The sequence below is a fragment of the Cebidichthys violaceus genome, unplaced genomic scaffold, assembly GCF_023349555.1.
Source record: "Cebidichthys violaceus isolate CVI_PGR_0920_01 unplaced genomic scaffold, fCebVio1.0.p SCAF_5, whole genome shotgun sequence".
Classification (NCBI taxonomy): Eukaryota; Metazoa; Chordata; class Actinopteri; order Perciformes; family Stichaeidae; genus Cebidichthys; species Cebidichthys violaceus.
The window spans coordinates 17,486,116-17,513,788 of NW_027176705.1; the positions used below are offsets into that span (position 1 = coordinate 17,486,116).

Genomic DNA, 27,673 nt, shown 5'->3' on the forward strand with positions numbered 1-27,673 from the left:
CTTAGAAACACAGTTAGCGCAGCGTGGACGTTCTTCCCTGTCTTTCCATTTAAGTTTAAGCTGGTACTCAGCTTTCCCCGCAGCTACACAGTGGTGGAGGTCCGGAGGTCTGCAGGAGTTTGGCTGTTCAGGAGAGGATTTTCTCCCGGGTTTCGGGCAGCTTGAGAGCTACCAGACCTCCGCAGACGAGGGCGATGAAGGCCAGGAAGATGGGGATGATCTTTGTGATGCCGATGAAGGCTGCAAAGATGAAGCTGGCAAGGATGGCAGCGAACTTACAGATTCCATTCAGAATACCGAACGCTGTCCCTCTGCAGAGTCACAAAGACAGATGAAGATTACGAGACCGGCAATGAATTGAATTGTGTTATTATGACAGTGCAAGTACTTTTTTTCTTGGTGAGTAAATTATCTGAATAAAAGTTATATAGGGCTAGAGATCATCCTGGAATCAGATTGGATTCGATCAGCCGCAAATCTGGCCAGGGGTGTAAATGGGTTTGGTCCGGCTCCCTTGTTGGTCCACAGTTTAAATTCTAAGCTGGGAGGCCGGATTGTCCTGAACCTTTGGGTGCTTTGTTGGACAATACTTTTTAGGGCAGAGGTTAAATTGGCATGTAGCTTCTAATACAAAAGTCAACAGACGATTTAGATGAAAAACATTCTGTCCCTTGCAGATCAGGTTAAATTAGCAAACTAGCGTTAGCTTATTAGTTGATACTAACTCTTTGTGTTGGATGAAACTCCCCTCCACCTAACTTTTTTTGTTTTGATATCTTTTAACATACAACAACACACAGGTTAGATTCATAATTGTTCATTTATTAAAACAGTATGTTTCAATTTGAGAAAGGGTTTTGAGGATGAGGACTAACTCATGAGTTTGACAAACGCTACCTCACTGTCGGTTTTTGGGCTTGTGTTGCCGGAGGACAGAGCTCCTAAAATTAGCTTGAACTGTAATATAGTAGCATCTTTGCTCCCTCACGGATGTTTCAGCCCTGACGCAACCCCATAGAACAACGTGGTTTGCAAATGACAAGCTGCAAGGGTTTCAAAGTCACCACTGTAAGCAGTAAGCTAACTGGGCATGCTAACGTTGGCAGCTTACATTAGAACAGATAAACCCACTGATGAATACAATTTTTCTTGTGTTTTTAGTTTGAAAGGGTAAAAAAGACACCTGCCAAGCTTTAGATTCCAATTATATTTCTTACTACACTAGCGGTGGCCATTTTTATTTGTACCGTTGCCGGACATCCGTACTATAAACTATAACCTACCTGCGGCAAGTGGCAAACTCTCTGAGGTGAGGTGTTGCAGTGAAGTGTAGAGAGTGAATCAGTAAAATTCAATAACTTAATGTGTCATCCACACGCTCTTGACACAGCACAGAAAAGCCCATTGCTACCACCAGATGAGTAACATCTTTATTCAACAGATTTTCTCTAACCAGTGTAGCATTAAAGCATGATGGAATTCGCAAGCTAGCGGACAGCTAGCTAATTACGCCACGCTTTAGTGCTTCATTGGCTACAGAAAATGAGCGAAAGAAGCGGGCTGGTTTAACGGTCCTTCCCAAGATGGACAAGCTACCTAGCAAACAAGACAGCCATTGCTCTGGAGCTGCGTCCGATCTCTTCCCTGGCGAGCATGCGACAACACTTAACGGTTCCACTGATGTGTGTTGTCCCCCAATTGCCATGGTCTTTTAAATTAGTCAAATGACCATGGAAAACAATTCAATGCCCATTCTACTCCTATTCTTTTTCTATGGGTGAGGCATTTCGTGAACAGCTATCGGAACACACTTTACAGAGGGATGGTAGAGAGATAGTTGAACTGTACCTTTAAAGGAGGGGTAGAGATGAACAGTGGGGTGGTAGAGGGATAGTTGGACTGTACCTTTAAAGGAGGGGTAGAGATGAACAGTGGGGTGGTAGAGGGATAGTTGGACTGTACCTTTAAAGGAGGGGTAGAGATGAACAGTGGGGTGGTAGAGGGATAGTTGGACTGTACCTTTTAGAGGAGGGGTAGAGATGAACAGAGGGGTGGTAGAGAGGGATAGTTGGACTGTACCTTTTAGAGGAGGGGTAGAGATGAACAATGGGGTGGTAGAGAGGGATAGTTGGACTGTACCTTTTAGAGTTGGGGTAGAGATGAACAGTGGGGTGGTAGAGAGGGATAGTTGGACTGTACCTTTTAGAGGATGGGTAGAGATGAACAGTGGGGTGGTAGAGAGGGATAGTTGGACTGTACCTTTTAGAGGAGGGGTAGAGATGAACAGACGGGTGGTAGAGAGGGATAGTTGAACTGTACCTTTTAGAGTAGGTGGAGAGATGAACAGAGGGGTGGTAGAGGGATAGTTGGACTGTACCTTTTAGAGAATGGGTAGAGATGAACAGTGGGGTGGTAGAGAGGGATAGTTGGACTGTACCTTTTAGAGGAGGGGTAGAGATGAACAGTGGGGTGGTAAAGAGGGGTAGTTGGACTGTACCTTTTAGAGGAGGGGTAGGGATGAACAGAGGAGTGGTAGAGAGGGATAGTTGGACTGTACCTTTTAGAGGAGGGATGGAGATGAACAGTGGGGTGGTAGAGGGATAGTTGGACTGTACCTTTTAGAGGAGGGGTAGAGATGAACAGTGGGGTGGTAAAGAGGGATAGTTGGACTGTACCTTTTAGAGGATGGGTAGAGATGAACAGTGGGGTGGTAGAGAGGGATAGTTGGACTATACCTTTTAGAGGAGGGGTAGAGATGAACAGAGGGGTGGCAGAGAGGGATAGTTGGACTGTACCTTTTAGAGGAGGGGTAGAGATGAACAGAGGAGTGGTAGAGAGGGATAGTTGGACTGTACCTTTTAGAGGAGGGATAGAGATGAACAGTGGGGTGGCAGAGGGATAGTTGGACTGTACCTTTTAGAGGATGGGTAGAGATGAACAGTGGGGTGGTAGAGAGGGATAGTTGGACTGTACCTTTTAGAGGAGGGGTAGAGATGAACAGAGGGGTGGTAGAGAGGGATAGTTGGACTGTACCTTTTAGAGGAGGGGTAGAGTTCCACAGAAATGACCTCTAATCCGTTCCAGGCCGCCACACTGGTGCCATAGAAGAGACACTGCCAACATATTACAGCTCCTTGACTGAAACTTAGCAGCAACAGGAAAGTGCAGGCAGATGACGCCAACATAGAACCACCTGGAAAGACAGATGGATGGTGACAAAACAGGTCTGGTCAAAACCATAATGAAGTCCCACCTTACTGTACCAATACTGTGACACTTTCTGCTGATCTCACCTATTATTCTGATTCTTCCTATCTTGTCCATGAACAGTGCTGAGATGATGTTGCCAGGCAACACAGCCAAACTGCCCAGGAAGCTGACCATGTAGATGACGATGTCGTTCTCCTCTTGGAAGTTCAGGTGGCAGCCCTTTTTCGGGTGGAGGAAGGTGGTGTTCTCCATTCGACAGTCTTTGAACTTCTCCTGCCAGAGGTCTGGAGAGAACAGAGGGATTACATTAGGCTGTAGAGGGTTAGGGTCGTCTCCTCTTGATGCTGGAGGATGACCATATTGCAAAGTGTTAATGCTTTGATTGAGATGAGATGAGACGTTTTAGGGCAGCATTAATGTTTTAATATTTTACACCACTAACTAGTTGAGTTTATTGAGCCCTTTTTTTGAGACTTTATGGAGCCAGCAGTGTAAAAGTTCTTTGCATTTTGTATTACAATCATTCATTAGCCTAGTCATTTTTGTAGGATACCTGTGTTATAGAAGACAGTGTTTTTGATGGTGCAATTCTCAAAGAAGGTGTTGGTTGACTTGACATCCTCAAAGTAGCAGTTTTCAAACAGAGAATCCTCAAATTTGACAGACTTTATCTCAATGTTTGCAAACCTAAATCAAAAGGAGATGAAACTCATTAAGCAGCAGTATAAACAATAATGTGAATACATATGGATACAGTATATGTGAGGGGCAGTGTCAAGGAAACCTACTTGTCATGGATGTACTCTCCCTCGCGGTGGATCTGGTTGACCAGGGAGAAGTTGAAGTGGAAGCGTTCGACCCGTTCTCGGTGGAACACTTTGACTTTGGACTCGTACTCCTCGTACTGCATGTATTTGATCATGTCCGGAAACCACACTCCCAGCCCGTGGTAGCTGGTACACAGAAACATACAAACCCGAGCGCATGAAAACTCAATAATCTGCATCGCTACATATTATCACAGGGGGGTCTTCTCTCTTAAGATAGCTCTGCATACAGGCTAAATAGAATTGTTTCTACCTGAAAGCCAAGCAGAACCAGACAATAACCAGGAAGAGGCCTTGCAGTCTGAGCTCTGGGGCTGATAGAGACATGATGTTAGCCATCACCTGAAAGAGGAACAGATAATAAAAAAACACATGGTGAGGTCTGCTGGAAAACAAATGCAACGTGTGTTTGTTCAATTCTTCATATTCTTTCCTATCTTAGCATTTTAGCGTAGCAGTGATCCGCAGACCTGTTGCAGCATGGTCATGTGTCTGACAGTCCAGCGCTGGAAGGCCGTCCCGGTGTCACTCTGGATCTCTATGAACTCGTCCTCCTCGGTCTGGGGTGTCTTAATGTTGGTCGCCTTCACAAAGAGAGAGGAGTTTGGACATATTAAAGACAGGAACGTCAAATTCATTTCCTGATTGTGTCTCAATGGAAATTCAGATTGCGTCATCATTTAATTTAAAGATTTTTAAACAAGGATTAAACAAAAAACTGAAAAATGATATTTAGGAAAGAAAAAAGGACACATTAACTTTTCTTTAATCATTGAAAATGTCATCTGTCTTTATCAGGACATCTGTGTTAGCATTTTGCTCTTTAGTCTTTTTTTGTGTGTATACAATTCACACAGTATGTGACACAATGCAAAATAACAAGACCCTGAAACCAAAGCAGCTAAGTAGAAATCAGCACTCTTCATTTCTATTTTTACACCTGTGCTCACCTGGTCTGAAGAGCTCCACCTGTGTAGTCTGATGAAATAGCTTTCATGGGTTAACTACTTATAGACACAGGTTGCAAAGCATGTAAAATGTGCTATTTATAATAAGACATTCATGTAAGGAACTGTTTTCCTCTGACAGCACAGACCGGCATTTCCTTGCTCTAAAGAAACTATTATTCTCATATCGGCCTTTAATAATCCACTATCGGTCCTGCTCCATGTCGTGGCTTACAGTTAAATGCCATCATTTATGTCATTATTGACAACTGATCACATGTGCATTTATGTCGTTAACGAACTGCTAAATTCGATAACTGATTGCTGAGCGATTGGGCAAAAACTGGCGCTCACAGTGAACACTCTCTCTGGCTCCCCCTTGGCCTTCCAGTTGGTGTCGTGAACTTGTCTCAGGATCATCCACGCCTCATCATGTCGGGCACTCTGGTGAAAAAACACACACACAACACACACACACACACACACACACACACACACACACACACACACACACACACACACACAGACATACAAACGCATCAATTAATGTCCACAGCTCGAGAGCGTTCTGTGAAACCTCTCAGGGTTTCCGACATGTTTATTTCCCAGATGCAGCTGAGCAACAATGTTCCCATGATGTCTGCCTCTTATCAGCAAGGGGGGGGGGGGGGGGCGTGTGTGATAATTTGGCGGGTGTGTGATATGTTGGAGCGGCCCTGCTGTAACATGCAAACACAATACCACATGTGGTTAAAGGGCTGACAATGAACGTGGGTGAGAAAGCAGGGGTGGGTGGTGTTCTGGTGGCGCCTTAGCAGCCTTTCGCTACCTTTGCACAGCAGTGGGATGTTGCAGTGGTGGCTGATGATGACTCAACATTCTTAGCCAATCACAGCTTGACGTTTAATACTGGACACTGACTAATGAATATTATCAATCTTAAGATTCTTAATCCATCCCGTATTAGAAAAAATAAACATTTTGCAGACAATAAAACTACATATTTGAATCTGGTTTTTCATCCGTCAACATTGGACCTGACCTCCAGGAGGAAACGGGGGCTCTCCGGCATGAAGACGACTCCGACGAGTGCAGCCAGCGCAGGGAAGAGGCACACCAGGATGAATAACCTCCAGCTGTGGATCTGGAACTCTGAGCCGATGGCGAAGCCCCAGCCTGGAAAACCATCCAGCAAAGAGCATGTTGTGTTTAACACACCTTTTGTTTATACAAAAAAATATATCTTTACACTCCGATGAATCCATTTTGGAATGAGTTGTTTGCATTGGAAACATTGGATGGATTTAAAAACTGTGACAACCAGTTGGACTCCCATAGAATATTTTTCATTTTTCAATGCTGGCAGCATTTTGACTTATTTTAACGTGAGTTATTCATATTTATTTTCCTGGGGGAAATTCTCTAGATGAGGCTCAAGCACAACAATCAATTTAGCCCCATCCTGTCATTCGTGGAGACTGAGAAGAAAAAAAGTGTCAAGCAACTAAATGCACCTCCAGTGAATTCAAATTCAAACGTCTCATCCGTGTGTGTGTGTGTGTGTGTGTGTGTGTGTGTGTGTGTCTGGTTATGTTTGAGTCAGCGCGTGCGTTCGTTACCATAGTGAGGGATGATTCCCCAGGCGGTGAAGGAGGCGTACAGGCCTCCCAGCATCCAGAACATGCAGAGCCAGCTCAGGTGCTCCCCGCGTTTATCCATCTGCAGGAACTCGGTGTAGTAGGTGTACACTATCGGGATGGAGCCGCCGATTCTGGGGGAGGAATCGCAAGACGTCTGAGAAAATGATCTCCCTCATTAAACACCTTAATGTTTCTCCATCATTCTCTGAGGAACCGGAGAATGATTTGCTGGCATTTCTGTTAGTGATTGTGAGCTCATTTGTTCTGATGACTTTACTGCAAGTATCTTTTTTTTTAAAAAGGTTGGTTCTCCTAAATTACACAAAACACACTTGCTACAGATGTCTAGCTACACAGACACTTTGGGTTTTATTTGTCCAGACTTTGAGACATCTGTCTCTGACTCCAACCCCACACATTGGAGGTGCATGGAATTACATTTTTAACATTTAAAAGACTCAACAGCAATGTGCAACACACTCTTAGCAATATTGATAGAGTACGTTCAACATCAAGATAGCCATTGACTTTCTCTTGAGTCTGCCCGCTCTTTGTGTCTTGACTAACACGGGGCTCATTATCATCAGCAACAGAGGACCGTTTTATTCTGGTTACGTCAGCTCTGCAGAAAGCTCAAACATCAATATTGCAGGTCCGGGTCCACTCAGGCATCACTAACTCATTATCGATAGAAATGTGTAAGGAAAACAAAAAGAAGCTTCACCCCAAGGTGCTGGCGACAGCAGAAAGTCAGCGATAAAACGCAAATGAAAAACAAGCAAAGAGCATTGTTCACTCGTTGTAATTGGTGTAAGAAGGAAATGCTCTAATGGAGTAAACAAACAGGCAGCTCCTCGTGCGCGGCGTACAATGTAAATGTGCTTTATTAACGAGGAAAGTAAACTGACAATTTTATCGACTGGTGTTCCTGATTTACGTCCTCTCTCTACCTCTGGCTGTTCTCAAAGGGCCCTGGTTTGGTTTAATGGAAGTGCTTCCCATCACTCATCCCCCCTTAAATGTCAGGTGTCTTATTTCAGAACAGACGCTGTCAAATACAAACGCAGGGGATTCCTTTTTTCCCGCCCCCCAAAAAAAATTGAATGTTACAGACTTTTCCACTAAAAAAGATTGATGATGGTAAAGGTCAGTGATTATTGAAAGCCAGTCGAGGCGTCTGAGCGTGAACGTGTCTCACCCAAAGCCGGAGCAGAACCGGAAGAAGAGGAAGAAGCCGTAGCTCTGAGCGAAGCAGGACAGGAAGGAGAAGACCAGGTCGATGGTCAGGACGTAGATCAGACACTTCCTCCTCCCCATCTTGTCAGACAGACCCCCCCACACCAGCGCCCCCACCATCATGGCCACGTACACCAGCAGACCTGCGAACACACAAAAACACAAAAGCCCATTTCACCTTTGCGCTTAATGTGCATGTTTTACTCCCTGAATGCACAGTGGATGTCATTGAAACACACAGGCTCTGCATTAATACATGCAAACGCACAAACATCACTAGGAGGAAGAAGTGTGCTAGATCTGTGAAATACAAATACAAAGAGCCATGATCTCCACAAGGGGGCTCCCTTCACCCTCGTATGAACACAGAGCAGCGGAGGAAGCCGTCGCTCTACATCGTGATTCAGTGTGAATCATCCTCACAGACTGATAATGATGCTCTAAGATGTTGACTGAACAATAAAGGTCATCATGATTTTTGAGTGCATCACTTCCACAATATTCACCGCCCATATATATATATATTTTTTTTCCTTTTAAAGTCTGACATTTTATTGTTCCTTTGATTACACCCTGTAACGAGGCAAAATTCATTCTGTCGCATTTTATTTTATGTTATTTCTTAGTCACAGCGACCTGGAGCACATCCCAGCAGGTCTACTCTGCCATTGTCTTTTTTTGTTGCAATGGTTACCGACTGTACCGAACATTAGAGATAACAATGATTGCTTCCTGTTTATTTATGTCTCTAGGGAGAGTATTATGCTCTAACCTACAACCTGAGCTGTCCACCTCGCCGTGTTGTTTAACCCTCCAGACCCATACCTCCTGCCTGCTCTGTGTTTTTACTACGCACAGCCCTAATTACAGTGGGAGTAAGCAGCTTAACGGCACGTGGAGCCGTAGTGTGCACCTTCCCCTGTGGATTACGAGGCCCTCCGAACGCTCCGGCGCTTCCACACGCCGCGCTGCACATCCCCTAAATCATTCAACATGAGACTTTGCTGAGGGCACCGGGAGACGAAGAGTCAGGGCTAACATGTCACCTAATATCTTGGCCGAGTTGTTGCTGAAAGCAATATGTACGCCTTACGCATGCACATGGACCGGGTGACAGGAATGGCCTCGTGATTAGACGGTCCGTCCTTCAGGTGGAGGCCCAGGATCAGCCCCCGCAGCAACAAGCTCCTATCTGTCTGTTGAAGTGTCCTTGAGCACAGCGGAGACACTGAATCCCTGGAGGGCAAAGACCAATTCTCCCTTTTCTCTTACTGTATATATATATATAAAAAGTGAAACTTGCACTTCACACGTCTCGATGAAGAGACAATTATCCTGCAGACACTGCAGACACCTGCACAGCATGCATTTCCCAAGAATACAATATGTTCAGACAAAAGAAATGCGAACCCTGTAGTCATAATTCAACAGATGACGATTATCAGTGTGCAAATGACTTTGTGATGAGAAATGAAACTCATTACTGATGTTGCAGCATTGCAAACTTTATTTCATTCATCACACACAACAATGTCTTGCTCAAGGACACTTTGACATGCAGAACCAGGGAATGAACCTCTTACCTTGTGATTAAAGGACAGCCAGCTCCACCCTCTGACCCTCAGTATGTTGTGGACATTAAGCATGAGTTTTATGAATCCTGAATGATGGAAACCCGGCAGCGTTTTTTCCCAAAATGGCTTGATACCAGTGAAATGCCTTTAAGGAATACTCTGCTACATTTCCCCTTGATGTCAGCTCTGCTTTTCTCAGAATGACTTCAAACAGGATTGATTGAATTTGTATCCAGTGAATAAAAATTACAATTGTTGGAAGCAGCTGTTCGCAAATTCAGACTTAGCCTATATAACACACCGGGATGCGCTGCACAAACTACTTCTTATCTATAGAGAGCTGCTATAGCTGGTAATATTCACAGCCTGTCATGGTCCTGTGGCTGTTTCCTGTTTTATTTTTATATATTCACCTTTTGTGTCATGTTTGGTTTTACTTCCTGCCTTTGTGTGTTTTTACCGCCTTTGCGATTCTGCGTGTGTATTCAGTCTGTTTCATTGTCAGTACGTCGTTGCTCCTTTTGGGTAGTGCTTCACTCGCCCCCCCCCCCCCCCCTCTTTGTGAGCTTCTAGTTTATTTCTAGTTATGACCTTTGTGGATTTGCTTTGCCGTGATCTGCCTGCTGGACCAGCTGCATGTTTTGGACTGTAGGCATTTACTGTTAATAAATCACATAAGTCATCCGACTGCTTCATCTACTCTGCATTTTCTAAAGGTCTGAAAAGTGAAGCCGATGCGGAAGAGTCTTAAACTTCTCTCTAGTGTCCACCAGGGGGCGACTCCTCTGGTTGTATAGAAGTCTAGTCTAAAATGACTCTACTTCTCTCTAGTGTCCACCAGGGGGCGACTCCTCTGGTTGTATAGAAGTCTAGTCTAAAATGACTCTACTTCTCTCTTGATTTATTCCCTCAGTAAACATTGTAAACATGAGTTTATGGTCTCAATCTCTAGTTTACAGTCTTCTTCAATACAGCATGATGTTCATTTAGTACATTATGGTCCATTTAGAGTCACACAGACCATAAAGCAGGGATGATTTAGGGGCGGGGCTACTAGCCAGGTGTAGCGTTTGTGCTACGCAACGTTAGCTTGCTAATATCTGACTTGTTGAGTTAAGGAGGGAACCTAATGGGAAATATATTTAATATGACACTTAATCAAAAGTCTGTTTTTGAAAGATTTCAATGCAATATATATATATATATATATATATATATATATATATATATATATATATATATATATATAAAAGGTTATGCCACTAACATTAGACTAACCTCTCCAATGACGTTGGTTACGTTAGCATATTCTGATATTACCCAGTCACTCTAAAAGTATGCGTTCATAAAAATGAAACAGAGTAATTCCTACATTCATGAAGCATCGTCAGCTAAATTCAATATATCATCAGGTTCTCTAAAACTGTTGTTTTTCTAAATGACAGCCCAGGATGATGAAGTGCTTCCTGTTTGATCTGATTGCTTTTCATTAGACAGCGCTAAAGATGTCACAGCAACTGATTTACACGTTCCTTAAATTTGAATCATATAACCCAATTTAGTAAATAATCCCTTTTAAACTAGTTGGTTGTAAGGAAGACGTTGACACGCAATGACTAATGATGAATTGGTGCAGCTTAAGAGATCATTTACCATGAGTGAAGTGAAGCTGTCACTGGACAAAGAAAATCTCTACAAACCAGTAAATAAATCAAAGTTGATCAAAAGGAAAAAGACGGAACTTGACATCTTGTTTGGTGAATAAATCAATAAATGCAAATTACCAAATGTATTCTACATTATCCCTTGAATAGCAGCAGGGAAGCATCATAAAAGATGATTATTGCGGCTCCAGTTCTATTCCAGATACGCATCAGCTGCATTGCAAGTTTAACAAATTGCTTGAGATAACCGGTTAAATATCTGCAACCACATGAAATCTGACATTAAAAACCTGCCAGAACTTTCCCTTCTTTGTGTCCAGCATTGTGTCTCCCACTATTAGCCTCTTGTGTTTACACTCTATGGATCAAACAATAAAACCACCATGCAGGGCGAGTGCACCGGCTATCCTCCTCTTGTCAACAAAAGGTTGAGTCTTATCGGCTATCCAAGTCTAAGGTTAAGATGAAGCACATGTCTGCTCTGGTGAGTCTGGTGAACAGAGCATGAGGGAGAATCAAAGAGAGGATCGTCCTGCAGATCTACTTCATATTCTCAGCCGATGATCGGCGCTCCCCTCCCGCTCTGCCCAAACAGACGCTGTGATTTCATTTTCGCCGGGGCCCTCCTCCTGCTACCGCAGCCTGTCAGAGGCCTGAAGCGTATCTGACAGCTCTGCACCGGGCGCTGCAGGCCGCCAGGCTCTCTGACTGCTGCAACATGCTCCATATTAGCCTGGGAACACACACTGAATACAATCACCTCCGGGTTCCTCATCAATCTCTCGCAATGCCTCATCCCAGGAGCCTTATGTTAAGACGAAATGAGCTATGCGCAATCTGCCACAGCGCCTGGCTGCATGCGAGGCCTGGGAAATAAGGTGAGGGGCTGTAATTTGCAGTTTGGTTGTCTGCACAGAAAGTGAGGAACAGACACTTTCAGGGTACATTTCCTAGTAAGTTGGGTCTATGCTGCATACAAATTTTAGTATTAATTTGTTTGCTGTGTTTACTGTTGTAGTGCAATATTTGGGAAGGAATGAAGATGACAGGCAACAGAAATAAAGGAAAACTCTGTCCACAGTATATTCAACTTTCAAAGCATATTGAAAGCAAGCGCTGGTATCTGACATATTTAAACAATTAATATGTGGCGTGGGACCAATGCCAAGGCTCATCCGGTGGACCTAAACTCTTATGTGGACACACAATGTTGCCTTATTTTCTTAATTTTTGCATTTGTTTAAAAAGTGCCAAGCTTCTTCTTTTTCTTCCCCATAATTAGTCCCAGCGCCTGGGGGATAGTTCTGTTTGTGGTCTGCGACCATGTGCCGTCAAGAGCCAAACATATGCAGGGTTTTGTCTCAGCCAAGCACAACAGCAGATCATTTCACTAATGGGGTTCCTCGTCTCTGGGTAACATTTGGAACCCTTCAACAGATCATTATAATTAGCTAGACTTGTAATTAGCTGGTTTGGAGAAATGTGTTTGCTAAACCATTTTTTTTAGCCATGCTAGCTAGCCGCATGTCTAAAAACAGGTCAGTTCATCACTTTGGTCCAGACTGAATTATGTCAGCAACGTTTCAATCGATTGCTGTGAAACTGTGTACAGACATTTATCTCACAAAGAGGGTGAATTCTATCAACTCAGGTGGTCCTCTGGCATTCCCTGTTACGCCATCAGAGAGTTGAAATGTGTGGCTTTACGTGAAGTGTCTCTACAACAATTTCATATCTCACTATGCACTTTGATACACACATTCCTGTAATCAGTCACTGTGAACATGTTAGTATGCTTATGTTAGCACTTATCTCAAAGCTTTCTTGCTTCCATTTTTTTTTTACTTATTCTATCCAAAGAAACCAAATTGAAACCAAATGTATAAGTATGGTTTTTTTTTTTCAAAAGGTGGTTGTTTAAATTTGGAATGAAGAACTGAAGCCAGGTTCATGGACACACCTCCCCTCCCTCTGCTGTCACTCACCCAGCAATCCTTTGTCGGAGTTGGATATGCACATGTCCTTCTCGGCGCTGGGCAGGACGAAGCCCACCACGAAGCCGTCCACTCCGTCGGCCATCAGCGCCAGGCCCAGCACGAAGAACAGCATCCACTGGAAGCGCCCGTGGCCGCAGTCCTCCATGATGGTCTCGTACTGCTCTGGCAGGTTGTCCTCCTCCTCTTCCTGCTGGACAGCCTGACGGGCTTTCCTCCTGGCCTCCGTCCGAGCCGCCCGCCGCGCCTCTTTGATCTCGTCGGGGTGGGGGACGCCTTGGTACTCCCCCTCGTACATCTGCTCGTCGTCGTCGGCGCCCTCCGTGGCGTCGCTACGAGCGTCCTCGTCCTGCGGAGGGTAGTCGGCCTGGTAGGGGTAGCCATCTTGACCTCCCCCATCCTGGGTGTAGGTGTATTCCCCACCTTCTGTCACCTGCTGGCTCACGTTGTTGTGATAAGGGTCATCCATGGTTCCTGCTGGGTGCAAACTGACTTTGCCTTGTCGCCGTCGTACTGTGAGGAAGCTCAAGTTGTCAGCTATAATGGCATAATCCTCCTGAGGAGCTGTGAGTTGCTCTCGGTGTTAGTGCAGGAACTCTGTGCGATCTTCTGGGAAGTCTCGGCCTCAAACGTAAGGCCTCAATGGCTGCCTTGAAAGACTTTTACCTTCCTTGACGTGCACAGTGCTGCATGCTGAACCTAAAACACAATGCACACCACACATCGCAAATTATCTGTCAGCAGAAAGGAGACATTGCCATGCAACAGACCCCTTTGGGACGGCTTGTGACCTGCCGAGTCAAGTCACAATTACTGTCTCAAAGGGCTGAAGAACATTCATATTGTGGAAACATTAAGGGAGGACATCGTGACCTTTGACTCTCTTTGACACAGTCCTGGAAAATACAGAAGTAGCTGTGTGATTTGCCGACTATATGTCAGGTAATCGTTGAAGGGCAAGACATTTCTTTGTATTTCATTTCGCTCCTTACGTTAACGGTTTTGTCTAGCTTTTTGTTACTTTGCTTTAGTTATCTGTCCTGTCAATCCAATCCATGTTACGTTATTGATTACTTCTCGTAAAGGACTTAAAGTCAAACATAAATACAGGCTATTATTCGAGACAGAAATTAAAAGTGTAATTTGGCAGGACGGAGCAGTTCAGGACTTCCAGTCTCCCTTGCAGGCTGCGTGTCCTTCCACACAACCAGATAATCTCATTGTCCCTCTACCCTCAGATGCTGTGACGCCATTTTGATCCATCACACAGCGCTGCTGCAGCGATGACACATTCAGATCTGTCTTGATTTTCGTAGTGACCAGAGGCCAGGGGCACCAACAGGATGACAGCAACACAAATTATTTATCGTTTTAGGAAAGTTGGCTGTCACATGCTTTGTTGTCATGATTAAGTAACTTGCACAGTGAGCTGAGACACATATTCGTACAAATCAAGCATCTGTCAGCCTGAGGCTGGCTCCTCTGTATATCACAGATAAAGAAAGATGACATAACGTTGTGTGACAGACAACCAAGCAGCATAGCAAAAAGTAGAGCACACAATTAATGAGAAATGAGTCACTTTGTTAAACTATAAAGTAACACAAACCTTCATTTAACCTCCATGCTTGATAGAAAAAAGGTTGATAGAAGCTAACTTTAGCCTCCAAAAGCTAACGGTCATACCAGAAGAAAGTAGCAAGCGAGCAGCTGTGGGTGTAGCACCACCCCCACATGCACTGTGATGATCTGTCAGGGGGAATTGTTATAGTACATATATGTTTACAATAAAAAGTGTTTCGTGACATTCAAATGTATAACATGTTAGATGTGTATTACTTGTTGGGTGTTACTTGGTGTATGGGTAATACTTGTAACATTGCATCACTTGATATATGAAATACTTCAGAAACTATTGTAGTCTTATCGTGTGACAAGTGCACGGCCGGTTTGGGTTGGTCTGTCCTGGTTTGGAGCCAGCATGACGAACACTGTAATTTAATCCAGATTAAGACTGGAGATTTTTTTTTTTTTTTTCATTTTGCCCTCGTTGCCTCACATCATTGTTTCATCACGACAGTCACAGAGGTGGCTGGCAGTGGATTATGGAGTCTGGATTGACGCACTGAAACCTATCTGCTGCTCTTGGATGTGTAGTTTTTTTAAAATCTCAAAGTCGGCGTTTGATGCGATGATCATTTGTGTTGTTGTTGACAGGAGTGATGAGCGGAATCTTAGCGCATCCTGCCGCTGTTGTTGTTGTTGTTGTTGTTGTTGTTGTTTTCATTTGTTGTTTCCTTCAGTAACCTGAATAATACATGAACAGTTCAGGGGAGAAAGTGAGAGGATGCTCACTCTGGTCGAGGGAAGTGGTGTTGCTTTCATCATCCTGCTGCTGCAGCGCCTTTACTCACACAGCTGGCGTTTACATAACAGAGTACAGCTGCCCGTACTCCTCCCCCCCCCCCCCCCGTCTGTCTCCCTCCCTCACCCTTCTCTTTTATCCCATCGATCTGTGTTTGAGTCTATGAATGTATCAAGTCGACCGCCCTTACCCTCGACTCTCATGCACATTAATTCAGATGTCAAATCAGCATCTTTCTCTCGCCTGTGCGGAGTTTGAATAAGTCGTGATCTGCCTTCCTCCGGGAGCGTCCGCCAGGGTTGAAAAGTCAAAGAGCTCCTTTGAATCATGAAAATCAATGTGAGTCTGAGTTTTAACAGGAAGCAGATAGGTCACTGTGTAATTTACCACAAGCTATCTCAATTTCACAAGTGACCTTCTACCGTTGAGGTCACGCATTACTTTGCCTGAGCCAAACTCTGTCGACTTTGCTTCGTCAGTTTCTGTTGCTTGTTCTCCGGAGTGTAACTTAGCCGTAGACCCACGAGTGAAGTATTGATGCTGCGGTAACAGACTTTGGAAGGATCGCTGTATGTAGATAAAGCCGTTTTAGCCTCATTTACGCCGCCCTGTCACCTGGAGTTCACTCAGCCACGGTCTTCCTCTGCTGGCCAAGAGCAGCTCCAAGTGTCTCGCTCTACGTTCCCATATGTGGTTACAGACAGTTTATCTACTCACTTTCTTCACCGATATTTGCACATCCAGGGACTTGGATGTAAGCTGTTATAAATAAAAAGGATAATATAATTAAAATCTTGACTTGTTTGTTTGTCTGTCACGGTTATCATTAAGTCATTTTAACCTCAGATGCATCGGTTGTTATGTATGCACTTTGCATTTTGTCACCTTCATCCCTTTTTCTATCTATCTTTTATTTTTATTTTTTTTTTGCTCAAGATGTTTTAATCACACGAGCACAGTTTGTGTTAGTTGTTTCCCCTCAATCTGCTTTCATCGCATTCTTTTCTTCGTTATGAAACTCGGAACTCAATAGATCGATAGATCGATAGATAGATAGATATTTACTTTATTAATCCCGTAAGGGGACATTTTTCTATATTTTTTTATGTTATTGAAAGGATAAAAAAACAACAACATGCATAACATGATTTCCATTTGTCCTGGCACAAAAAAAATGGCTGACACCTTTCTTCCAGTTTGCACCAGCAGGGTTCCACTAAACAACGAGGTGAAGGGGTTTGAATGCCACTGAGGCTAAGAGATATTACACACACACACACACACACACGTACTGTTTCTTTAAAAACAACAGAAGAAGACATCTACGATCTACCTATCTACTGCATGCTTTGCGTATGTCGCTGGTAAAACTCAACTGTCACAGCGGTGAGTTTATTTCAATCTCAGCTCCCGTGTGACCTCGAGAGGTCAAAGCTAACCTGTCAGGTTATGTTTATTAGCAACATGTCTCTGAGTCCCGTAATGTCACTAGGTCAATTGAGGAGCAGGAGTTGCCATTTTGGGCCTTATTAAATATGTCACTTGATATTTGCATGGCAATACCTTTGCTACCGGTAAATGCTACGCTGAATAGACCCTGATGACAGAGACGGTTCCTACACATCTCTACACTTCAGCTCCAAACGAATGTGACCAATGAGACCATGTGCAGCAAAAACATCTTGTTTTAAGAGGAGCAGGGTGACTTGAGATTGGCAAAATAACAATTTATTCATGGAGCCTGGAACATTTCTATTTAGATGAAAGGATTCGGTTTCACGCATGTTGATGGCTGAACTATAACTGCTACATTTTGATGTTTTTGACTAGAAAAAGAAGTGATGGCACAGCAGGTATCGTTTCAGCCTAAAGGATTCCTCGCTCCCTCACTAAACTGTCAAACTAAATGGCACAATGCATCTGAACAGCAGCATGGGAGAAAAACAAAGTTGTTGTCTTACCAGAGTTGGGTATTTCCTTTAATGTCAAAATGACTTCTGACCAAAACAAACATAAATAAAAATGTGCAAACGTCCAAGTAGCATATTCCAAATGTCCAAAGCCTACATGTCGGTTTATCCTAAGGCCGAGCTGCAGCCAAGGCTGAGGGATTAGGATCCAGCCTCACGATCCCCCGCCACCACCAACCCCTCCCTCACCAGGGCTCATCCCTACAGGAACTAACCCCCCCCCCCCCAACCCCCACCTCTAGGACCCAGTGGTACAGTCCGGCAAGTGTAAAGAGCAACAGGCTCTACAGATAGACTCTCCACAGGGTTTTTAGCGATACTCTTGATCCCTGCAGACGCTCCTCGGAGGGGTCAGGGGTCCCCGTCGTCTGGCAGAACAAGCAGCCCTGGAGACCTTCAGCGGTCTGCAATCACTGTGTAGTGATCTCCAAGAGCGTGCTCATTTCAGATACCATTCAAACGCCACACCGGGCGTAGTGTCGTCCCAGTGGTGGACTGGTTTTATATTTGGAGGATGGCCTGCCCGGCCTGTAGTTACACCAGCCGAGATGAGCCCTCCTGTTCCCATAAGGGCACGGCCCTGCAATAGCTGCGTGTCCCGTCAAAGTGTCCTTGAGTGAGACATCGCCTCTCCGCAGCTGCTCATCCATCCCGAAGTAGCTCCGGATAAGCACTGAAATATCCGTCTTCCCTTGAAGCAGGAAGGACGGTTCGTTTCATCGGGCGTGGATGAGAGCAGATGTGATAATGAATGTGTCTGAGTGGCACCTATACTGCCAGGGGATGGATGAGCATAGCTCTCCACACATCATCTCTGTGCTTTACATACAGAACACATACGGAGTGGGGAGTAGCGGCAGCATTTAAACACGTTGGATGATCCGGTGGATCGGTGCCACGCTCGTCTCATATTCTATATTATATGATATCAAAAGCTTTTTAATATGAGGATGGGTTACTTCGGGCCTCAGGAGGCCGTCACCTGCACCGTCTGCGGTCTCGCTCGGCCAAAACATCTTAATGTAGTTTAAACCGAAAAACGGCTTTTCTCAGTTTCCTTCAGCCCAGTCTGCCATCCTCTAATTGAATGTTTTGTCGTGAACACTCAACACTCAAAAACCCCCTCAGATATTCAGTACATATTAAGCATTGCACGCATTGCACAATGTTACTCTGACGAGGGCCATTCTGCTGATGCATACTTTTACTTTGGATACTGAAATTACAGTTTGTTGCTTATTCTTTTGTACTTATTGGGGTTTCTACTTTGTCTTAAAGTGGCAATCTTGAAGATTTTCATTCTCATAAATGTCTGTTAAGTCACTATCTATGGCCGAATGGGGTAACACAACACAACAAAAGTATGGCAATATTTGTATATTTGCAGTATCACAAAAAAAAAAAGAGGCTCTATTACAGTTTTTCCTCCATTGCATAATTGCCACTGGTGATCACACCAGCACACTGTATAGCAAATAGTGAATTATTTTGCCCCATTAAACAAGTTCTTTATTTATTACAGTATTACAGCAGCCCCCCCCCCCCCCCCCCCACCGCCACCACCAGTGGAAATGGTACGGCCTGCTATGGGACATCATTATACAGAGTAGATGTCTTGCATAGAGGCAAAGCCCTCTAATCCGAAGGCCAGATAATTCGAGTGCAAAGAGGATTAGCTCCACCCCAGCAGAGCCATTGGCTAAATTTAGCCCCCATACTCTCAGTCTCCATTTAACCCCTCCTCCAAGCCCCGCCCTCTACTCCTCTCCACCCATCCACCCAGATGCACTGTCCACCAATCACACTCCGCGCTTCGCCATAACGCCATCTCTCCAACTGAATAATCCAGCATCTACAGGCCCAACACCCAGGCCCTGAATCCTGTTGGTGTTCATGATAAAGTGTGAAAACCCACGTAGCGTTAGCCTGAGAGGAGAAGGTTCTACCAGCACGCCAATCTCCCCCCATGACGCCTCACGCCATTTCGCCTGCAGAGCTTTGTCCTCTGGGGGACGCGTCGGGATTACGGCTGATGGTGGCTTTGAGAGGAGGGGCCTAGCCCACACAATCCCTGCGATGGCGAGCAAACTGGATTGCAGAGGCGTCTCATGCGAACATCCGGGAAATGAATAGCTTCCGCGGGGGAGGATTCTGGGGAGAAGTGATAAAACCCAATCCCTGTGTCACTTTTATTACTGGCCTAACTTTAAACCCACTGCTACTTTATTATGTTCCTCTAGTGAACTCCATGATGAGTCCAAGATCATATAGATGCTTGTTTCCTCTCTCCTTGCAATTAGCTGCTTGTTGACGAGCAGGCATTCAAAGTTTATTCTACACAGCTATAGTTAGAATACAGAGAGGGCTTGTGCCGATTTGGGAAATGATTTACTCTCTCCTCGTTTTACATGAGCACTTGATAAATGCTGGTTCTTTTCTGTCACATGTCCCTGAGATATGTTGTTTTGAAGCCCCTCAGGGTTTCTGTGTCACCTACTCATGCTTCAGCTCTGTTTTTAAGTGCCTCTTCCTCTGTACGTGGGCGCCCAATCACTTTGAGATAACAAGGCAGAGGAGAGACGCAGAAAACAAAACCCTGCTGGTGCAATTACTGCGACAAAGTTTTGTGCTATTTTTCCTCCGCTGACTGGGCCTTAATTAAGGCAGTGGATGGTGGGTGTTTAAAAAAAAAAAAAAAAAAAGGTCTGGGGCAAGTCCTGGAACCATACTGGGGGCTTTCATGTGGCTCATTTTCCCTCCCCGTCGATGTGCTTGATATGCATCGTGAAAAAAAATACAATAAAAATTCTCCAATGTGAATGATAATGTCAAAAACAATCCGGATAAGGTTCACTTCATGACTGTGTCCTCTCTTCTCCCACGCAGAGTAAATATGAGGTTATACAGCCTGTTTAATACCACTAGACTATTGTCTATGTAATGTATTTACATAGAGATATTGTGTCAGCAACAGCAAGGCCCCTCTCTGTTTAGTTTCCCCAACTGTGCTTCTTTTGGCATTTTCTCTGTGGAGCGGCTGTGCCTTCCCTCCTCCTGTTTGCTCCTAATTAAAGAGGGAGTTAATCTGTTGGGCTTCAGTGAATGGAGGCGGGATGTGGAGGCGGGTGGGAGGGCAGCGCTGGTCCCACTCGGTTGGACGCGCCAGACTCGAATTAAGCCACCTAACCTGGTCTCTGGCGTGCATCCAGGACTGCATTACACACACACACACACACACACACCTACACTTTGACCTAAACACAGGCCTTATGAAGAAAAACGTACAAACAATATTCAATCATAGTTTTACTATATTGAAAATCAATCAAACACTCCATTCTTAAGTCTGAAGAACATTTTCATCCAGGATGACTGGTGGAATACACACTCGCCCATGCACACACACACACACACACACACACACACACACACACACACAGAGAGAGAGAGAGTTTGTGTGACAGTGATTTGTATTGTGGTGTGTGAAGACTCCACAAAGACACTAAATCCCAGCTGATGGGATGAGCTGGACTTACTGACCCACAGCACCACGGACACTGACATCTTGTGGACAAGATGATAAAAGCTTAAAGCTGCACCTCACCTTGATGCACACATCATCGCTCACAGCGTTATTCCAACACTCCAGCCAGTTATATAATCATGACTACCTGCATTTCTTTCAATACATCCTGTAAATTAAACCCCAAATGAAAAACGTCCCTCATACTTTACAACTTCCTGACCTGTCTGTGACTCACACGAGCTCGTTGGTCCATACTGAAGACCTTTCTTTTTTTTAAAACAGCTTCTCTCTGTTGTTTTTAACAAATGTTTCTCAAACAGGAGTAAATTGTAAATTTGCTGAGGACTATTTTTAGCAGCGGATTAATACCCTTTTGTGTTTCTCATATGGGTGTACTAGAACACAGGGATACTTTGGAGTAGGCCTGGGAGATAATTTAATATGATAATGTATCGTTTTTCAGTGGAATTATAGCGTGATGAATGCATATATGGAGATATCAGGATACACAATTACATCATCTTGACTTACTCAAATTTCTCAGAAAATGTGATTATTCTGTACTAAAGTTTAAGTTTTGAAGTTGATTAAATACTCAGTACTTTTCATTCGCCAACTATTTAATTCACACAAGAGTTTACGGAACCATTAGGTGTGATCGTATAGATTTATTCATATACCTGAAAACATGCTATTTCATGATACGTATCATTATCGAGATATGGAATGACCGACGTTGGGAGAGAAGATTTTGGTTATATCGCCCAGCTCTACTACTTCATTTAAAAAATTAGCAGTCATGCATTATTCCTAAAATAATTATACTATAATAAGTTCAATGAAAAAATCTAAACGTAAGTTCAATAAAGCACATTTTATATTCAATATTACTATTTCAATGCCATTGTTAACTGCCGCAAACTGGCAACGGCTCCAACAAACACAATCAAGTTCACGATTACATTTCATATGTATTTAACGTTGTTTCAATCTAAGTCAATGGCAGAGAGGAATAGACCATATCGAAGAACGCTTGTTAGCAGGATCACACTTGACTTTAGCGCTCAGCGTTATCCTGCTACAGGAGCACACACACGTCGGCTGTACGATGTTGCCTATTACCCGACCCAACCAGCTGAACGACAGCAGCGTGACCGGTACACTGCTATCTGTGCAATTACACCGCACCGCACCGCACCCAGATCATTGTGAGCTGTGTTCTGATGCTCTTACACATTCTCACAAGCTGAGAGGGAGAGACAAAAAAAAAAGTGAGGAGCTGCCGGAAAATCTCACATCTGGTCAATTTGAATCTGACAGTTAGAGAGAGTTTCGGTGAGATTCCCTGAGAATTGTTTAAGCTCTCGGGTTAGCGTGTGGAAAGAGGCCCGCGCAAACAAACGGTAGGTGTCAGATGAGTGAACTGTGTTGCCAAGAAAACAGACAGCTTCAACCCAGAGGAAGCCTTTTAGACATCTGCTCGGTCTTTGTGCTGTCAGAACTTTTCATATTGTGTCCACTTTGCCAAAATAACAATGATGAGACACTTTAAAAGCAAAAGGGCGTCTTGTGTTGAGTTTTTATCTGATACAAATCACATATTTACAGATTTTAAGCTTCATACATTTCTCAAATAGATGGTTTCAGTTAACTTAAAGCTAATCACTATTTGTATACATGCAATGGATCAAATGAGTCATAGCGTTCCCAGAGAATTATCACGCGACTTTTCAATTTCCCTTTAGCTCAATAGAGCCCCCCCCCCCCCCCAAAAAAAAAAGTCAACTACTGCGGCTTTAAATCAAGCTGCTATGGATGAAATGAAACAAAACACCCTCTCTGTTTTGCCTCTATAAACAGTACAGGGTAGAGGCAGCAGCAGAAATGAGTTGTATATTTTCTGGCTCGCCTCAAAAAAAGGACACCTGCTGCTGTTCATGGATGATTTGATCCTCGTGCAAAGTGAACGCTCAGTGGCATCCAACATGCAGACGAGAGCGTCTCATCATCGCTGATTGCTAATTGCGCTTGTTTCTCAGTTTATCACTCCGGTGAGACTCGGAGTGAATTCTCGTAAACAGCTGCTGACAGAACAATCTCACCTCAGGAGATTTGATGAAGATCATGCCACTTGATCAAAAGCACCAGAACAGCTGCTAGACGGACCTTGAGGAGAGATTTTTTTTTTTCTTCGTTTTCTTTATTATTTTTGTCAACCAAGGTCAAAAAAAACAAACGTTGAACCTCGACTTTATAGCCAACACGGTTGAGAAGACAAAATAAACCCCGTCTGCTGGTGAAGATCGCGTGGTTAGCTTGAAAGCTTCAGTGCAGCCGCTAAATGGACCTTGTTTTGGACCCTATTGTCCACGCGTTTGGTGTGAGCATTGGTTTGAATTCAAAGATTAAGGTGTGAAACGTTGCACACTGCAGCTCGCAGTTTGCTGACACACGTTACATATTACTAAAGTTCGAGCGGTTCCGAGTCTTTCTCGCTGCAATTTTGCTTTAGCTGGAGAACAAACAACAACGAAATCCTCAAGGCCCCCGATAGGACATGTGGACAGCGCTGCCGAGTGTCAGAAGCTTCCCACTGTGACAGTGTGGGCAGGGCTCTGAAGGCCCTTCAGCCAAATGATATGCCTCTCGCTCCTTCTCCCTCCTCTTGCAACTAGTGTGTCTTTTTGTCTCTCCAGCTCAGTGTTTACTCTGGCTGGGGTATTTTTTTTCTTTTTTCAGCACTATTCCTTCCATCCAAGTGCTCCAACTTACAAAAACGTCCCTTTCACCACCGCACAAAGGAAGCTATGTACTTCTTTGTGTCACGCTTGTTTTCCCCCGTCTCGCTCGTGCTCTCTTCGACATTCCCCCCACGTCCCTCCCCTCCTCCTCCTCCTCCTCTCAGACTGCAATAATGTGTCTAAGTGCAGCTGAATGGGGACTCTTTTCAATACCACCTGCCATTTATCTGACCCTCGGCTGGTTGCAGGTAGAGGAGAAAGGGCGCAGAGCTCAGATACGCTTGTGACGGGCGGAAGGCCCCCGGCCGCCTGCTGGGCCTCCGAGACAACCTATCTGCTGTTCAATTTCACATGGAGCGGTGGAAAGCGCGGGCCGTGCTGTGTTTCTGACCGCGTGCACGTGTTTGATGAAGGTGAGAAAAGTTGAGCTTTAGAAAGAGATGCAGTTTCGCTGCACAGCACGTCTTTGTAGCTCGAGCTGCCACAGGATGTGAAGGCAAGTATCAGTATTACAAATATACATTACATATTTGTACAATCTCTAGGTTCCAATAATTAAGCCTAACAGATTGTATTCTTTCAAAATGATCGGCATGAAGAACCTCATATGTGCATACATTAATGTCATTCTGACATCACAAGCAGAGAGTTCATCCAGAAGTGTGGGCTCACATGCTAGATACAGGCTCAGCAGAAAACCACTGAATGCTTTTTAAAAAATATTTCATAGCCACATAATGCAATTTCTGTTTCGCTCAAAAAAGATGAGTCTGTGCTTTGGAAAGGAAGGATTTTTAATCACATCTTACGAGTTATTCACTTTCAATGTGCAATGTTATTTACAAGCTCTAAATAACAGAGCTTTTTATTGATTTCTGAAGTTGTATGTATACAATTATGATCAGAATCCTGATGAAAAGTAAAGATTATTCTAAAGAGGTGTGTGTACAACAAGCACACAAGGTCCTGTGATGAATTTAAATAACAAGCTGTGCACATCTGAGGCGGGAAATCACTTCTGAATGTAAGGCAACCATTAAAGTCAAGTGCACACGCTGCACGTTTTTGTTGTTTTAACAAAAATTATTTGCACCACCAATTAAAACTGCCACAAACACCTTAAAGGAGTTGAATGCTTTTTAATTTTTTTTTTTACTGCAAACCACATCCCCGGATCTGCACGCTATGAGTCCCTGCTTACAGAGATCTTTGCAGAAGGCCTTCTGAACCAGCAGAGGGCATGTTCAAACCACAAGAGGGTTTTCTTTCTCCTCCACCTAAAAGATGATGTACTGTATGGGGTCACCATGAGACAGCAAAGAAACCTCCATGTAAACACCTAATGTTTGCACCAGAGGACAAACCAAGTATGTGTGATTCACACTTTAATGACAGTTGGTTACAGTTTGACCACTTCCAAGAAAGGAAGGAAGGAAGGAAGGAAGAAGGAAACCTTATCAGTGACCGTATCATACTGTATGGCATGGATTTTAATCTTTACATAGTATTGCCGTAGCATCTACTGAACATGATGTATAGTTGCTCTTTCAGAGTAGTAAATGGTTACAGTGGTGGAGAAAGTACAGAGCTAATATAGCTTCATCAACGTGATGCCAGAGAAGGTGTGAAAAGGCACTTCAAGGTGATCATAATTCAATAAAACGACAACTAAAAGTGAATACATTGAGCAAAAACACTTTAGTCATGCTGCTGTCCTCCTTATTTATTTATTACTGGAAACATGGCAAGGACTCGGTCCCCTCTGCAGCAGTTGGTGGCTAGCTCTTTTGCGGCTTTTAGCCTTGCCTTCAAAATAAAAGCAAAGTTTTAATGACAACCGTTAGCTACAAGTGGTCGGAGTGCTAGTTCGCTAGCTAGGCTTTTCTGGACCTGCCTGTGTAATATGGAGTTTACAGTTTTCAACGTACACACACACACACACACACACACACACACACACACACACGCAAACAAACATACTAACTATACGATATGCTCCAAAACTACCTTTAAGTTCTAAAAAACAAAACAACAATGAGTCAAAAGTCCACAAGTAAGTCAGAACAAAGACGGTGAAAACATCCCAATGTAAACTTCTCTGAAGTTATTTATTTTATTGTGAAAAACACACACGGGATGGTAACATAACTTTGCTAGCTTCACCCACGCCACAGAAGGGCGACCACGAGACTAATCAAGAACAGTCACGCTAATGACACCACAGCTCACGTTGTCTGTACATTTCTTTCTTTTTTAATCACTTCAGCTCGTTTGGGCTCCCTCGCGACTGAACATGTACTTCCTGTAGTCTGAAACTGAACTCCTCGAAGAAACCCAAAACTAATAGGGCTTATAACGGCCCCTCGTGCAGACTCCTCCCACCGAGTTGTCCTGGGAAACGCTAACAACTGTAATAAAGTGCACTCGAGCCTCCTGCTTCTGGACGGGGACACCGCTCATCCATCTAAACCCAGTGTCCAACACGTTTAAAGGGACAAGTCGGGCCCAGCTCCAAGCACTGCGAGTCCGTCCATCAGGAGGAATATTATGCGTCCGAAAGCCGCTTCTTCTTCTTCTTCTTCTTCTTCTTCTTCTTCTTCTTCTTCTTCTTCTTCTTCTTCTTCTTCTTCTTCTTCTTCACACTGAGCCTCATCTGCTCGAGGTAAGAGGACACATTTACAGACTGTGTGACTGGTGTGAATGTGGCTCCGGCGTTACTTTGTATCTTTCTTCGGTGAAGTGGTTTAATGGCTGCTGTGTGTGTGTGTGTGTGTGTGTGTGTGTGTGTGTGTGTGTGTGTGTGTGTGTTGGTTTTTTTTTTAACTTGTTGCTTGGTAGCCATGGCATCGTCGTTCAGAGCCCCGGAGGGGTTCAATGGGGGACCTTCTTACGTTTCTGTGAACTCGGCGGCAACCGAGGACGAACCCGGGCTGTCCCACGGAAACGTGAAATGATACTAACGTTACACAAACGCGGCGAAAGTACAATGTAGGACATATTTAAAGTACAGCAGTTAGAAGTGAAGTCGGTTAACGTTTCTACAACCTCGTTAGCACCAACGACGTTTAAGGGATATTTAAGATGTATATACAAAAAACACTTGGCATGATGAAATACCAAAGGAAAATAAATAGTGTGAATGCATGGCAAACGAATTAAAGACCAAATATTGATATGTCTCTACAGTGCATGTTTGTAAAAGTCACACGTGACGTTGAGTCACCGTGTGTGGTGATGAAGTCAAACTGGAAAGTAACCGGGAGACATTTGACTTGATTAATCAGTAACAAATGACGCAGCTCCAGAATGACATAAAAGCCCTTTTTATATAACTGGACAAATGATACTGATTAAAATGCCCAGCTTTAACGGTCCACACTGTAATGATCACATCTGCAATAAACATTACATCACGCACAACAAGCTCATCATAAAGTGACAGTGCGACAGAAACAGACGCGCCTCATCTGGGACTATTTTACTCCTCGAGGTAGTTCAGTTGCATGTTTCATGCTAGTGGGAGAGTCTGCAAAGAAGAGAAAACCCAGTGGCCCACTGATTCATTTACACTCGCTGGACCTCACCCACTTAAAGGCGTTCAAAAGGACCGGGCGAGCAAACATGGCCGCCTCTCTGGTCTCCCCATGTTGTAGCACATCTTCACTTCCTGGATGCACCTGCACCGTGTTATCCCAGTCCAGCTCCAGCGAAGATAACCGGTGGAAAACCGACGCGCAAGTTGGAAACACAAGTTCTTACTGTAAAAGGCCTAAACAGCAAAAATTGCTAAAAAATAGTTCAAAATTGACAAGTGATTCCTCACTATTACGCTGTCTTAATATTCTGTAATAATGATATTATGTTTTGTCTTAACTTATCCTCAGTTTTGTAAACAAATGGGGAGGAGCAGCTGGAAGGATGTGAGGATATCAAACCTGTTTTATTTCCTCCCACCTCACTAGAATGTGCCTTAACTTTC

The 27,673-nt window shown here is 44.0% G+C and overlaps 1 protein-coding gene across 1 annotated transcript; it reads right to left on the reverse strand.

Annotated features, from left to right (window-relative positions):
* Window positions 1-98: 98 nt before the first annotated feature.
* Window positions 99-13,561, reverse strand: sv2ba (synaptic vesicle glycoprotein 2Ba). Its single transcript, XM_068730646.1, has 12 exons — window positions 13,084-13,561; window positions 7,823-8,003; window positions 6,604-6,755; window positions 6,027-6,160; window positions 5,339-5,428; window positions 4,508-4,621; window positions 4,291-4,379; window positions 3,999-4,163; window positions 3,764-3,897; window positions 3,294-3,494; window positions 3,034-3,193; window positions 99-311 (listed from the first exon to the last, which is right to left on the reverse strand). Exons 1-12 carry the CDS (start codon window positions 13,559-13,561, stop codon window positions 128-130), a joined length of 2,082 nt encoding a protein of 693 aa, XP_068586747.1. The 3' UTR covers window positions 99-127.
* Between the last annotated feature and the right edge of the window lie 14,112 nt (window positions 13,562-27,673).

Excerpts from the sequence above, each read along its gene's own strand:
- sv2ba (XM_068730646.1), bottom strand. The coding sequence starts at position 13,561 with ATGGATGACCCTTATCACAACAACGTGAGCCAGCAGGTGACAGAAGGT. Across the intron at positions 5,429-6,026 it reads GCCCCCGTTTCCTCCTGGAG|AGTGCCCGACATGATGAGGC; the intron begins GTCAGGTCCAAT and ends TTTTTTCACCAG. Across the intron at positions 4,164-4,290 it reads TGGTTCTGCTTGGCTTTCAG|CTACCACGGGCTGGGAGTGT; the intron begins GTAGAAACAATT and ends TCTGTGTACCAG.